Below are 15634 nucleotides of genomic sequence, written 5' to 3'. Positions count from 1 at the left end.
GCTCCCATTGAGACTGAAATTTGTCTTTGGTGAGTAAATAAAACATCATAAGTAATATGTCCAATATAATGATAGACTAACTCTCCGTCACTGTTTATTAAATTGTTAGGCATAAATAAAGTGAGATAATGCACAGAGATTGATTTTTCTTTTAGCATTATATAACACAAGGTGTAGACACAGGCTGAATTAAAAATAATAATAAAAATCTTGAATATTGAATCTTGAATTAGATTTATTCTGCAGTGTAGACAGCTTAGATGATTATAGTGATAGAGTTACAGGAACATTGTCATTTTGCTTATTTATAATTTATTAAAAATAAAAAAAATTGTTTTGTTATCTCCCAAAGGGGCTAATGTTAAATTAGAGAGTATCTTGATTTACTGATGAATAAAATGACAGTAAATTGTTTATAAACAGAGTTCTTATTTTGAGAATAATTTTGAATATGTAGTCTATATAAAAACTATGTAAACACAAATTAAATAAATATTTTAATTTAAATTTAAAATTTAAAATTAACAACAATTAAGAGAAAATAACTATGATTTTTGTCATAACCATGCACTACTATGACACAATGACCTGTGTTTGCTGCAAATGAGCTACATTTCTTGCAACAGGAACAAAAATATATTTTCCAGGAAGTAATGTTAAATTCTGTTGTGTAGCCAGTAAAATATTCAGACAGTGTGACAAAGAGTTAATTTTGGTCCCTTGCACAAGGATCTGTGGAAAGTGGAAAGACATGGAAACTCCCTGGTAATGCCATGGTGGGGTGTTTGAACCTGCAAACTAACCACAGTCACCTCCACCTCCACCCATCCACTCATCCATGACCACCAACGGCCTGAATCAGCTTTTCATGTGACTGTGCTCTTTTAATGCTGTTTTTTCAGTTTACTTTTAGATTAAACAAACCATAAGATATCAGTTGGGCTGGTTGTATAGCTTTTGTTTTTGTTTTTTTAAATTAATAAAATAAATGCACTTAATCAGACTACGCCTGTCATACACCTATAAATCACTTTTTTATTTGCATTCATGTAACTCTTTACACAGTCTGGGTGTTCTGGTATGTAATGACTAGATTCCACACAGTGGGATTTTAATGGTTTGATCAGGGCACTTTATAGTGTTATGAAATCCCTCTATGAATACCTCAGCTGTATGTTTATGCACCTGGAGCACCTGTGCGCTGTCCTGGGGCCCCGAAACATGAGATTCCATTCACTGGTGCCGTTTTTCATGCGGTGTGTAATGGCTAGAAGACATTAAAATCCACAGATCCCTGTTACTGAGTTATCATACTGGCTAGTCAGGAATCCCCTGTTGGTTTCAGATGAATTTTTCTCACATACCTCAGAGTGTGAGAGATAGTCATGCTCATCTGAGAAGGCAGATATGCACTTCCTGTGTCAGAGGAAGTTAGGGTTCTGAGTCATAATACTCATATACACCAGTGATTTTAGGAGGGCAACTGTGACCTTTCTAAAATTAGGAAGACAGAGTGGAAAAAGCTGGCATGCTCATATCAGATTTTTTTTAAAGGATCAGATTTTAAAGGGGGCAGACCCTCCAGGTCCCTGAGGGAGGACATTTCTAGATGCATGATTATAAATCTTTCTTTCAGTGTACATATTTCTCAGGTGATTGTGATTTTAAAGGTATAGATCTCAGAAAAATGCCAAATTCTTTCAGCATTTACTCACCCTCATCTCTTTAAAAATCCATCTTACAAATGTTTATTGTATGAAATAAGAAATAAAGTCACTCTGAATCTTTCCTTAAAAATCTTTCCTGATTTCATCAGTCTATTTATTTACCATTTACTTTTAAATAAGAACCAATAAATGTTATTTTTTCTTTCTTTTTTTTAAATACTTTATTTCAACTACTTTTACCTAAATCCTATAATTTTTAATGACACAATCCCCATACTATAAACTAAGTATAATTTATTTTTATGAAATAAATACATATATATGATTGTAGTTTTGAGAAAAATCCTGTCATATGCACATAAAACTGACAATGACCACTTATAAGCTACTACTAAATATTGTAGAAACTTAATTTTCTGTAAAGTTGCTTTGTAATGATTTGTATCGTAAAAAGCGCTATACAAATAAACTTGAATTGAATTGAAAAGATCACCTTCATATATTATTTAATATAATAATAGCAGCAATGTGTAACATGGATAATATAATGTAAAATGTCACTGTTTGTAACTCTTACATAAACCACTCTGTGTAATAGGAATCTGAAACATAAGTGATTTCCCTGCTCTCAGCCCAGGTCAAAAGGCCACTGTAGGCTAACATGTTGTCTAAGAGCTCTGCATGTTGTAATTTTCAACACTTCAGCAGGCGGTGAGGCAGAGAGACAGCTGTCAGCGCTACAGAAATGCAGGAACAAGCCCCCTGTGGCTGTGGATTACATATGCAAAACATTTTAACTGTTAACTTCTCTTCCTCACCAGAGGTCATGAATATGCAAAATACTCATTAAACGGTTCTTAATTAATGCATTTCTTTTCTATTTTCTCTTTAGACTCCCCATTGATTATCCAGTTCTCTCTCAAGTGCCTGTTCTATTCTAGACTGACATGCCATCATATGACCTCACTCCAAAATGTCAATCACAGTATCCCATTCTCTCTCTCTCTCTCTCTCTCAATCCTGCAAAGCACAGTTGTTTGCTGGCTGACATCATCCTCTATGTCAAACACATTTCTTTGCCTCTGGCTTATACAATGTCATGTTTATTAGTGTCTTTGTTCTCCAGGAAAGCCATTATCTTATTTTATTTTTTATTTTTTAGACTGGCTTATACACACACCGTTCACTTCCATTCTATGGAAAACAGCAGCTTGAAAATGCTAGAAATGACTCTATTTTTGCACCACGGAAAACAAAAGACATAACCATGAGTAAACTTTTATTAATTGTGAGTGAACTATACCTTTAACAGTTTTAAAATAAATGTTTTTATTATTGTATTTTACCCATGTTGTGTTTTTGCAAATAACCTATTGCTTTCTCATTTCAAAGTATTTTTAAATGGATTAACCTGAGGCAATTATGCAAAAGTATTGAAAGTATTGAATTTTACTGGGTACAGTAACAATCACAAACAAGGTCACACTGTTTTTTTGTCATACTCAAAATGTGCATGCAGTACAAACAGTTTTCAAAGTGCACGACTCTCAGACCAAAAAGGTTAAACGCATGAAGGAAGAGAATTCTCTGCGCATTTCAAAACAACGAGATGATTATTCCCACCCTGGCCCTTTCACTGTCCAGCCAACCCCCACAGGGGTTGGTGGGAATCTTGTGAATAATGCAGGTCTCCTTTAAATAATTCAAACCTGCCTTTGAAACACAAAGATTAGATTGAGAGGAAAGCAAGTGTAGGGAGTTTAAAGAACTCTTAACACCCATCAAACATGATTGCCTGAAGGAGTGGAGAACACATTCTGAAGTTTTCACATTCTCTAACAGAACCAAGCCTTGAATTGAAGAACCACAGTGAAGAATGGTGCAGGTTCAATACAAGTCAAGATGTCTGATATTGTATAGATTACCACAAAAAGTTATTTGTTTTGTAAAGCCGTAAAATTGTCTGAATTGTCCTTTTAATGTCTGGTTATGTACAGACATTTCCTGTGGTCATGTCCTAGGTCACGTCTCTTTCTGGTATCCATGCATTGATCACATGAAAGTTACTAGGCGTAGTGGATTTAAATTGTCATGACAGAAGTTGAAAAATTGGATTATAACTTTGCACAGACAAGGTAAGTACAGCATTTTATCATATTTCTCATGTTAATATGTAAGCCTTGTGACCGTATGATGTGACACTGAAACTGTATTGGGTCACCAGTTAAATGTCCAATGTAAAATGTACACAGTGCTAGTATACAGTGCTAGTATTAGTTGGTAAAGTGCTGGCAAAAAGATGTGTCTTTAGATGTTTTTTGAAAATGAGTAAAGACTCAGCTGTTTGAATTGAGACTGGGAGGTCATTCCACCAGCTGGGCACAGTCCAGGAAAAGCACACCGGCAAAAGTAATGATGATTAATGTGTCAGGGAATCTTGTTTTCAGATTAAGAGATGAATTCGGCGACACTGAATCATCTCTACAATAGTGGATGTGCTTGCATGCAAGTGACATAGCATAAATTGTTTAAAAAAAAAATGTCTGTAAGGCAAGTATACACAGTGTTTCATGCTCAAGTTCACAGAGGCCAAAACGGCAGAAAGTGCATCCTGTTTGCTTCCTTTATTTTACAAAAGCGCAATGTTTTGTTGTTATAGTGAATGCACACAAATAAATGTAATGTATTACTCTTCTTACTCTTATAGTACCAAAATGACAGTGTATTTTCATTACAAGCGCACTACTGTTCAGTTTTCACATTCTGCACAAACACTTGAATAACGCTCATATTTCTAGGTTAACATTAGTTTGAGTGGCCAGGTAAAGTTGCTACTACTTACATATTTCAGATGCTATGCCATATCTGAGGTTGATGAATGATAGGCGAGCGTTTGGATGTACTGTTTTTCACAAAATCCAGCTGTTAATGATCTTTTCGTTATGGACTGCGTGACCTCACCACTTCCTGTGTATTTTTTTTCTGCAACTAATAACATTTTCGTCGACCAAGCCTCTTCTCATCGTCTAAAGGTTAGTCAACTATTAGGGGGCAGCCCTAGAATCATGCGAAACTGAAGACTGGAGTCTAGAGTCATGAAATCCAGCTTTGCATTTAAAGGAATAAATATCATTTTAAAACATTTGAATAGAAAACTTATTTGAAATTGTAAAAATATTTCACAATATTACTGTTTTCACTGTGTTTTTCATAAAAAGATAATACCGACACCAAAAAAGTTTCAACGTTAGTGTAGGTCTTGAAGCAAAACCACTTAAAACCATTGGACCATTTTGTAGAGTGAGAGTTCTAGCACTACATCACTGTGTTTGTTTCATTCCAGGGTCCCATTTTCAATGACAATAGCAGTAAAGCAACAGGAGACAAAACAACCAAGAATGCACCATAGTTCTCCAAGTGTGCACAACTCAGCTGCACACAGAGAGAGGAACATATGGGCAACCATCCCCCCCCCCCCATGACATACACAGCACTTTCTGCTTCAACTCAAACTCCCGTACCAGTAGTCAACAGCCACAAATCAGGCTTGAGTGGTTCATCACACTAAGGCTTATCAGGATAGGAAGTGTGGAAATACATGCAGACTTGTGAACGCACCACACACCCATTCACTGAAGGCGTGGAGCCAGCGGTCACATCAGTCTCTCTCAGCTCTACGTGCTAAAAGTAGATCTTTAACATCTTTCAGTCCAATCACATGCAACATGGATGCTCCCTAATTACTGTAATGAGCATGTTGAGAGGAAAACACCACAAACAAACAAACACCAAGAGCAACGTAGGGACGACAGAATGAGGCCAAAACAAAAAAGGGTCCCACATCTTCTGTTGGAATATTTTGTTTTCTAAATACATGATTTTATAAGTTATTAAGCATGTTTACATGGACAATCTACATTGATTAATATATAAGATGACAAGTTCTTAAGGTCATGAGGTTCATCAGCATTTTTATGTACTTATTCAATGTGTGTATATTTGTGAAGAGAAAGAAACCTAATTTTTTATGTAAACATGATTTTGTTCTTAAATAATGAGCTGTTTTTGATATAATAGTGCTTTGTTGTAGAGGTAAACACACTCGTTGATAGTTGTTCTTGTTATATGTTAATATTCATAGCTTTCACTTTAGCCCCAAACCCCACCCCCACCCTACTACGATGTAACCCGCAGTGCTACATTCAGTCGATTTGTGACATATTGATCACATGTTTATTAAAGTCCTCAGCAGTGGCTGCCATTTTTTTCCCTCATGAGCAACTCAAAAGTTGACACACACACAACTCACACACACACACTCACACTGTCAGCTACCAAATGTAACACGCAAAGTGTCATAGTTCGCAAGCTTTGACAATAATATTTAGCATTATTTGTTCAAAGAGCCAAAATTATACTTAAAAACAAACAAAAAAATAAAATAAAAGTTTTCTTACCTGGCTAAAGGTTGTAAGTATGTCTAAGTATGCAAAAACCTGAAATATCCTCCTTCTGCAGTCTGTTAGTAAGAGTTTCTCAGTTCCACAACAAGCATAGCGACCCAGTGCACAGATTCACACTGACGGACAGCAAGTTGAGAGTGAATGACAATCCTGTTACGTTGCCACTGAGCTACCACTATGAACTGTGCCAGTGTTCCCCAAGCAGTCTTACAATCTCCTCTGAGTCCCTCTCTCTCTCCTTAGTTCAGTTCCCAAGGGAGTGATTTAGGATTTCCCAGACACACCCTCTCCAGTGGGTGGAACTTAAGGAGTCATCTCACAACTGACTAGCTGGCCCCTGCCCCCAGCAGCTCTCTCTTCTGTCATGTGTCCAGTCCGCACATTACTGGTCCCTCTTTGTTCAAAATTTACTTTTTTGGACATGTATAACAAGCTTCTGTTATGTGTCAACTGAACACTGACATTGTCAATGTTAAAATTTAAATAATCTAAAAATAGACTCCGTCTGAAGTATCACACCTTGTACAGTCAGCAATGATTTACTTTAACTCTCAACCATTAAAATGCGTTTTCATAAATGGCTAATCAAAATGGCTAAAGGTTTTTCCCCTGTTGTCTGTGAGGAACAGAACTTCCCGTCTCTTTGTCCTCGGATTCCTCTTCATTGTCAGTGGGAGACGATAACAAACAACAGAGGCAGAGTTCCTTCCCGAATGATTCATGCAGAGAGATGGGGTGTAATATGACTAAATCGCACTGCAGGTGATTCAGATGTTTGTTTGTCACTCAGTTACCATCTGAATGCTGTGCAAAACATTGTGCAAACATCTAGAACCAAATCTATCCATTTTGTAATACATTTCTAGTAATATTGGGTTGCATATAAATACCAAAAGTGCATAAGTGTCACAACAAAGAATTCACTACTAACAAAGTGTGTGCACAAGAAACACTGAAAAGGATATATCTGGATTGAAGTGCCTCATTATGCCATTTTGAATATAACCTTTCATGTAGTGTGTAATGCTGTTTGTGTATTGTCTCCCAATCAGTGTTGGGCAAGTTACTTTTAAAAAGTAATTAGTTACATTTACTAGTTACTTCTTCCAAAAAGTAACTAAATTAGTTACTCAGTTACAAATTTTAAAAGTAACTAGTTACTTAAGAAAGTAACTATTGCGTTACTTTCAAGTAAAATTTAATTTTAAATGCTCAAATGTGACCCCACCTCTACCCCTCTTTAAAGGAACTTAAAATACATGTGCATGTTCAATTATTTAAGATAAATCTGAATATTATAATGAAATGGACACTTAATACAATACATTATTAACAGAAACATGAAACATTGTACACACATCTAAAAAAAAATGTTGCTGTGGGACAAAGTGAGACTAGCCTCCAATCAAATGCCATGTATGTAGATATTATGTTTATATAGTGGATCAATGCAAATAACACGATAGATTTTTGGGAACTTTTGATATTTCCTTTTATTGTTTCTTTAATTTCTTGAAGGAAAAAGTAATGTATATACTTCCATTTAGAGAAGGCTACTTTTGGATTATTTGGGCTCCTTGCCATACCTGTCTCTCGTTGACTGACTGGCTTGTGTTGTTCCTTGTGTGTCCTGTCCTGTCCGACTATGCGTTATGATGGGTTGTTCGCAATTCATGAGCGTTAGTGATGATGGATCGACTCGTTCGCGAATGAGCTTTTGAGGAGTCGTTCGCGATTCGCGAATGAGCCGACTCTAAGAGCCGGCTCTTTTAGTTGAACTTCGGGAGCTGGCTCGCATATCTGAAGAGCCGACTCTATTTTTTCAAATTTAGCCTATAGAAATTAAATAATTATGTAATAAAAATTGAAGCTGAGCTGAGTCAAAAGAGCCGAATTCCCATCACTACTATGCGTGCTTTCGAACACCCGCCCAACTCTACCTCTGATTGGCTTACAATGAATTTATGCGCTTGTCTCGTGCTCTGCCCACTAACCAAGGAAGAACAGTAAAAAAAAGTATTTGCTTCTCGCTCAGAGATCTAGTTGGTCTGATGAAAAAAACAAACAAACAAAAAAAACAGCTTCATCATCAGTTATAGTAACGCGCCGCATTTTTTGGCAGTAACGGTAACGGCGTTATTAAGATGAGAAGAGTAATCAATTAGATTACTCGTTACTGGAAAAAGTAATGCCGTTATTTATAACGCCGTTATTCCCATCACTGCTCCCAATACAAAGAATCAACTCTGAACAGCCTAAACGAGTCGTTAGTCATTTTGATTCGCACTTCCTTGACGGCTAGACATCACTGGGTAACACATTTTCATAATGCTTGCCTGTGTTCTGTAGGCCAGCCACGAACAACTTGACCCCACCCTCAAACACTGTAGCTTGTTAGTGTGAAATTTTCACTTCCAAAAGATGAGACTGCGAAGAATCATTGAAAAATGAAGTGATATTAAATGCATATTTAGAGAAAAAAGAAGTGTATTTTGGCCTGGCGTGCATGTAAACCTACTGTAGGAGACGGCAAAAAAAAAAAAAAATTAGGAATCTTAAAAATGGTGTGATGGGGCACTTTAAGTACCAGCACACCAGCGTACAGTACCATTTGTCAAAGTGTATATCTGTTAAAGACACCACTCAAAGCACTATTATCGATCTTTTGCTTCGTGCAATTAAACGTGTACACTTCGAAACTGAACATTTATTATGTGACATGGGCAATAGATCTCTAAAAAGTAAGAGTTAAGATGAATCTGTCAACATGTCTGGTTTATTCAGCCCTGAAGTTCTCAAGAAATGTATCATAGACACAACCAAAGAAAACAATATCCATAGCGAATGATAAGTCTAGCAAAACTGCTTCAGTACACTTATTCTAATTGGATGAGTCACATCAGTTGAATTCAGCTGCAATGTTGCTTAACAACTCATGTTAATAAGAAGGTTTTCTTCGCCCTTGACTTGTATTTTCTCATTACTCCATGTTTCTGGCAATTACACATGTACTGTAAATAACATAAAGCAGTCCTGTCCACTGACTGTGATGTCAATATCTGTACTGTAATATAAACTGTACTGCACATTTCTAGTGCTTGACACATTTCTACCATTATATAGCATTTACCGTCATAATTCTTATTAATTATAATATATATAATAATATACATCATTATTTTCTTACAATTTATTTTACCTAAATGTTGAGCTTGTTCAGCAATTTTAAATCATGTGTTGAGCTATTTTTATGTATTTGTGTGTTTCCATACAGGTACAGATACACATCTTGGAATGGAATGCATCAAGATGAATACAAGACCAAGTTTGTGTCTCTCAAACAGCCACAGGAAGTGTCACTCAGAAGGGATATACAGCTCATCTAATTATTTTCTGCCTCTCTCCTTCTACTGGATCCACCCAAGGCTGAGTGTAAGAACAGGTATCAAAGTATGAAATGTAATCTTGCCCATATAACATATAATAACCAAGGCAATGTTTTCAACAGGACAAAATGAATTACCTCATGAGTGATTTCTGAATAATAAAATCATGGACTTAAATAATGTGATAATCATAATTTTTTTCACTGACTTTTCCAAACTTTACCACCTAAAATCATATTTTAAAAGTCTTTAAAAACGATTAAGAGGGTATTTTTGCATGCATAATTCCTTGAAACCTTGAAATAATCATTCAAATGCCTTATTAAACTGTGTTACCGGATAAAACTTATGTAAAAATGAGACCAATGAAGTTTCATCTTATAGGCTTTGCCTCAGATAAACATGATGTGGAATCTGCTTGTCATGGCTGGTATTTCCCAACACTGGCAAATAGCTGCTCAGCAGTGAGCATCACTACATATGAGCTCTCAGTTTACAGTTTAGCTGTCATCAGTGGAGTTTATCTGTCTCTTACACATGGTCAAGCACAGTCATATTGATGGACTAAGTGGCCACTGGTGGCTGGTTATCTGGTTCCAGCCCTGCATTCTTTCTTATATAAGTGTAACTCTATTCCAGGTCACTGGGTAAATATGGCTAGTGAAAGTAAAATGATCTTTACTAGGAAGAAGACTTCTTATAGACTGTATTCAGAGTAGACTAGATATTTCATATTCAAATTCATATGTTGTTAAGCTCTAATTTTCCCAGTTGGAGATTTTGTCAACAGGAAATGTATTAAGATGCATTCTTCGAGATTTTATTGATGGAACGATTAAAATCCCATATTTAAAAACATATTTTGCTTCTATGTGATGTATTTCAGAGTTAAACTGGATATTTAATAAATAATAAGGAAATACTTGATTATATACATCAGCATTGTGAAAGGTGATTTCTGACAGGTGGTTGAAATGGAAATAAATAAATAAATAAGATGACTTGATGATTTCAGCCAAACAAGGAAAGTTGTGTTGTTGGAGGTAGAGCAAGTTTTGATTATAATCCAAAAAAAAAAAAAAATTTTTTTTTTTTTTTTTTTTTTTTTTTTTTACTAATGATGAATGATTGATGAATCATTCGGAGTATGACCCGGAACATGCATTAATCAGGTAAAGGAAAAAAAGTAATTTTATGATTTCTTGATTTTCCATTAATGCATTTTGTGTTTATGCAATAAATCAAATGTGGCGTCTTTTATGAGTAGAGTCTTTTGGGCAAGTTGGCAGGATGTCAACATATTCCTCCTCCTAGACATTGTTCAGGAGAGTAATGGTGACTTTCTACAGATGACATTTCTCTAGCAGACAAGAGCTTAATGCAGGTATCTGAAAAGCTTCTCACAGAGAAGCAGCAATGCAGCAATACTTTATGTATCATCCATCATGATGGATATAATTTGAATATGTATTAAATTTCAAAACAGAGTTTTTTTTAAAGAGGGGCCCAGCTGTTCATTCTGGCTGGGAAATGTGTTTACATTTATGAAATGCTGGCTCAGAGCTGGATGTGACTGAGGGGTGAGGGAGCTGATGCCAGCTCTACTCTCTCACCCAGTGTGAGCACAAGGACAGGGAAGAGTGTTCCCACAAAACGCCCAGAATATATCCAAGAGTCACCCTGGGCTTTCATATGACTGTGATGAGTTTTCTCACATTTTCTCACAAGGCAAGGCTAAGCCCTGGCTTTAAAGTGTTTCAAATTATGCTTCTTTTTTCTAATGCTTATGCTGGATTAGGTTTTACAAAGAACCCAAAAAACTTAATGATAGAACTGCATAATTGTGATTAAATTTATCCACTCTGTAATTCAACAATCGGCATGCTTAAAAAGATAATAAATAAAATAATAATTAAAAAAATGCTGAAACTCCCCTAGAAGGATGTATTGCTAACCTTGGAATTTATTCTGCTTATGTATGAAATTTGATATACTGTATGGTGGCATCCCTTTGAATGAATCTGTAATCTGCACGGAGAGCATGGAAGGCTGTGTGCCAATCACCCTTTTAATATCATGCTTCATTTAATAGCATACTCCAGCCCTTCTACTAGAGCGGCTGGTCATCACTGAACATCACTGCAATGCTTTGCTGCAAATACATGTGAGTATTGTGTTCATGCATTGACACACACTTTTCAACTACCCAAAAGTCACCAGATAAAACAAAGTAGTGCCTTAAGCCAAATGACTACAAAAAAATATTATCATTTACTAACTCATGACTCAACTCATGACTCAAGTCAAGTCAAACCTGTATGTTTCACTTTCTTCTAGGAAACACAAAAGAGATGTTTTGCAGAACATACAGTCATTCTATCCATCTATCCATCCATCCATACATACATACACATATTTGTATGTAGTATAAGTTTTGAAAATACAGCTGTTACAATAATATTGCTCCCTGTCTTTTCTCATGAGATTAACACAATTTTTTCCAGGCCAGCAGCAGTGGAGATTAAACCCTCTTTGCTCTCAAGAAGGTGGTCTATGAAATTGAAAGTTTAACATTTGCATTTCTCACAGGATGTGAGGACTACAGGAATTGAATGGAGACATTTTAGAATGGGTTGTTAAAGGTGTCGAACCCGTTTTAATCAGACCACCTATAGAGTTCTCAAACAGCCAAACCATTTCAGGAAAACAATAGTTATTGCCCTCAACTACGGGACCATGTCAGTACAAAGACCAGACGTCTTTTAGCCACTGACAGGATACTGTTTTCAGACTGCTTGCTGTAACCCTTTGTTAGTTTGTATTACAGACTGCTTGTTTTGTCATTTTAAATAACCCTTGCTTTTGTTCAAAAAAGCTGTTCGGGACTTTTCCTATTGGGTACAAAACATAAAGGCTGATCTAAGACATCTAATTCAACAGCCCATTTTCTAAAGTGTAAGAGTCTCTATAGCAATGGAGTTGAGGCAGTATTTTATGCCTGGAAAACGAGCCTTGGCCTGTCATCCCTCTGTTTGTATGTGTGTGTGTGTCTTGACATGCTTTTTAAGGACTTAATTAAACACAGTGGAGGGGTGCCCTCACACAATGCTAACTACCGGAATTGTGGGATGGGCAAAAGAGTTTATAATCACCTGGCAGCTCCCGCACACAGCAGCATGTCTGTTCCTCCTCTACATAGACACGTGTCTGTGTGTCTGTTTGACTGAAGGTTAGGGGTGGCAGTATTACCAGATTTTGCAAAAAAATAAAAATTATTATTATAATAAAGTCTAGAAAAAGAGACCTGCCACACTAAATAAATGAAATGATACAATTAATATTAGTAAAGCAATGTTAAAACGGTAAGGATAATGATTAGTTTAGTTTTTCAAGTCCATGTTAAAATAAGCAGACGTGACAACTTTCTTGGCAAGGCTGTCCGTGGATGAGTGTACGAAAGCAAGTCCATTCATGACTCACTATCAGTACTGACAGTAAATGTTTTTTATGTTCCTGAGTATTCTAGGATGAGCTATTATCTCCATAATTTCAGCACCCTGATTAGATGTGTATCACTTTCAATACTTTGAGATGACTCCTTGAAGATCTCAAAGATAGCATAATTATGTTTGTCTCAGTTTAAAACTTCACCAAGCTGCGCTGGCATCGCTATTGAGAATGAGAAATTGTCGTCATAGCACAAAGCCCCTCCCTCGATATCACTGTCTCCGCCATGTTGGCAGGATACCAGCGGCGAAACAGGATTGTTTACATGTGTTTTTAACTCGGTAGTAGAGGAGGTTCTCGCAATTCTGCACTTTTTTACCATGCCTGGAAGTTACTGCTGCGTTAAAAACTGCTCCAGTACCTCTCCCGATACATATGGAAAACATAGGAACAATGGAATACAGTTTATTTTTAGGTTACACCAAGCGCAAAACAGCGGTATTTTGAGAAGCTCTCAAGCATCCAAAATATCGACCCATACGAGCTCCCTGCAGCAGCACAGAGACCTGGACCATTTACCTCCATGCACACATATGGACATTGGGAATTATATTGTTTTTGGTTTAAGTTACTACACAATGCAGGAGTTTAAAAGCTTGCATTTAGAATGCACTTCTTGACCAAAATGACAAAGTAATTAACTGCGACTGTTTCGTAAACACTAGATTGTAACGAGATGTTCAATGTATACGAACGTTTCCAACATGTTTTGATGTAAGCTAAAGCTGTGTATGTTTAGATTTTATTTTATTTTAGCCCAGTGACACATTATGTACCAGGTTTTTGTGTTGGGGGCTGCAAAGGGTAGTTAAATGTGTGATTGCAAGATGTAAATGTCCTGGTTAGATTAAAGCCATTAACAGCGTGAATGCAAGGTGACTTACATCGTAAACAATATAATTCCCAATGTCCATATGTGTGCACAGAGGTAAATGGTCCAGGTCTCTGTGCCGCTGCAGGGAGCTCGTATGGGTCGATATTTCGGATGCCTGAGAGCTTCTCCAAACACCGCTGTTTTGCGCTTGGTGTGAGCTTGTTCCTGTAAGGTCCCCTTTCTGTCGCCTTATGTTTTTGCATTGCTTTACTTTCTTCCTTTTCTTTCTCATATTCGTTGATCCATCTCGATCTGTGCCGCCGACAAAATAAAAGCGCTCTGAAATGTTTAGTCGCGCCCCTGTGAAGTTCTGAAGGCATTGCCCCTGGCAACCGATAGCGTATCCTGCCATCAGGGACGCCCGGCTCAGATCCCTTCCAAATCAACCCAAATTGGCACGTGACTCCTCACTCTCAATAAAGACACTATTACACACACACACACACACACAGTTCTCCACAGGGAGATCCATCCCACCACCCAATGCTTAGATTTGTGTCCCTGAGCATATTGTGCCTGCAGCCTTGTGCTGAACCACTCTGCCACCCTAAGTATAGCCGTGCTGCGATTAAATGAAGCACTTCAGTGTCAAGCTCTGCGCAATGGATAGACACAGTAACAGGCTGTCCAGCACAAGCAGGGCTCAGTGGGAAAAGACCGGGACTAACCTCTTTTAGTTTCGCGCTCCTGCAGCACTTGTATACTGGAGAGAATGTGGATGCGATGGAGACGACTTTGGACCCCCAAACTCAACAGATCCATCTCTTTAAGGTGTAACAAATCCTGAAGAGAGACAAAAACACAGAGATGAACTGGTGTGAACGTGTGGTGAGAATGACAAGGGCTAGAGCTAATGGCCATCTATCATTTACACACTAAAACAAACATCAGAATATGGTTTAAGTTAGCAGTGTGTCATTACGGCCCGTGCCTCGCCACTCCTCAAAGTCCAGCCTTGTGTGGCTTTCAGAACAATACATTCCTTCTGCTTCTGACACAACAAAAACGCAAGGCTATGTTTTAAATGGCAGCTCAGCTTTCATTGTTCCTGTCATGACAAAACAAGAGCCGTTTAATTGAAGGCTTTGTGCTATTTTCTGCTATTTAGTATTTGCAGTGCACATGCCAAAGCATTCCTTCCTAAATAAACTTTAACAAGCGTGCACTATCACAGCACACTAGGTTATCTGGGACTGCACACGATTACTATTTCATTCCCTCAATTTAATAATGTGTTCCCTAGATTTGTTAAATCGTGCGACGATTTACCATATCGAGGGAAGGAATTAGTAAATCGTAGGAATGAAATAGTAATCGTGTGCATGTTTTAGTACATTGAGGGTACGAATTAGTAAAGCCCCTTTCACACTGCCATTCAGGCAAATACAGGGGTAAAGTGTTCCTGTAATTGTTCCCTGGTCGCTAGATTTGGCACTTTCACACTGCCAGTGATGACCCGGTATATGTGCGTGCTTTCACACACAACCCTTGAAGATCCCGTAACGACACGTGACATAAGCGCGTGACGTGTAATGTACGAGTCGACAACGCTTGGCACGTTATACTTTAACTGAAGCAAGCAAACGATCTCTGCGTCAGCGCGGAAAGTGAGGAACTAACTGATCTCTGCTTCATTACAGTTTGTACATATGTTTTCTTCCTTCAAAACAGCCGGTAAAAGAGTCGCGCGATACGGAATTAGATCTGGCTTTTGTTCACACAGCGCTCGTTCTGGAT

At 37.4% G+C, this 15634-nt stretch overlaps 1 protein-coding gene across 2 annotated transcripts in view; it reads right to left on the bottom strand.

The window, feature by feature from the left end:
* Positions 1–14677, bottom strand: part of LOC128018853 (breast cancer anti-estrogen resistance protein 3 homolog) — a 50364-nt gene extending 35687 nt beyond the window's left edge. The window contains exon 1 of one of the 2 annotated variants that reach the window (XM_052604664.1): positions 14566–14677. In XM_052604664.1, the coding sequence (XP_052460624.1) occupies positions 14566–14659 (94 nt within the window). In that variant the 5' untranslated portion in view covers positions 14660–14677. Of the gene's footprint in view, positions 1–6124; positions 6365–14565 lie in introns of those variants that run through there. The other variant, XM_052604665.1, reaches the window with a different exon arrangement.
* Between the last annotated feature and the right edge of the window lie 957 nt (positions 14678–15634).

The sequence above is a fragment of the Carassius gibelio genome, chromosome A8 (assembly GCF_023724105.1).
Source record: "Carassius gibelio isolate Cgi1373 ecotype wild population from Czech Republic chromosome A8, carGib1.2-hapl.c, whole genome shotgun sequence".
NCBI lineage: Eukaryota > Metazoa > Chordata > Actinopteri > Cypriniformes > Cyprinidae > Carassius > Carassius gibelio.
The sequence above is the reverse complement of the archived record's forward strand: the minus strand, read 5'-3'. Positions and strand labels throughout refer to the sequence as shown.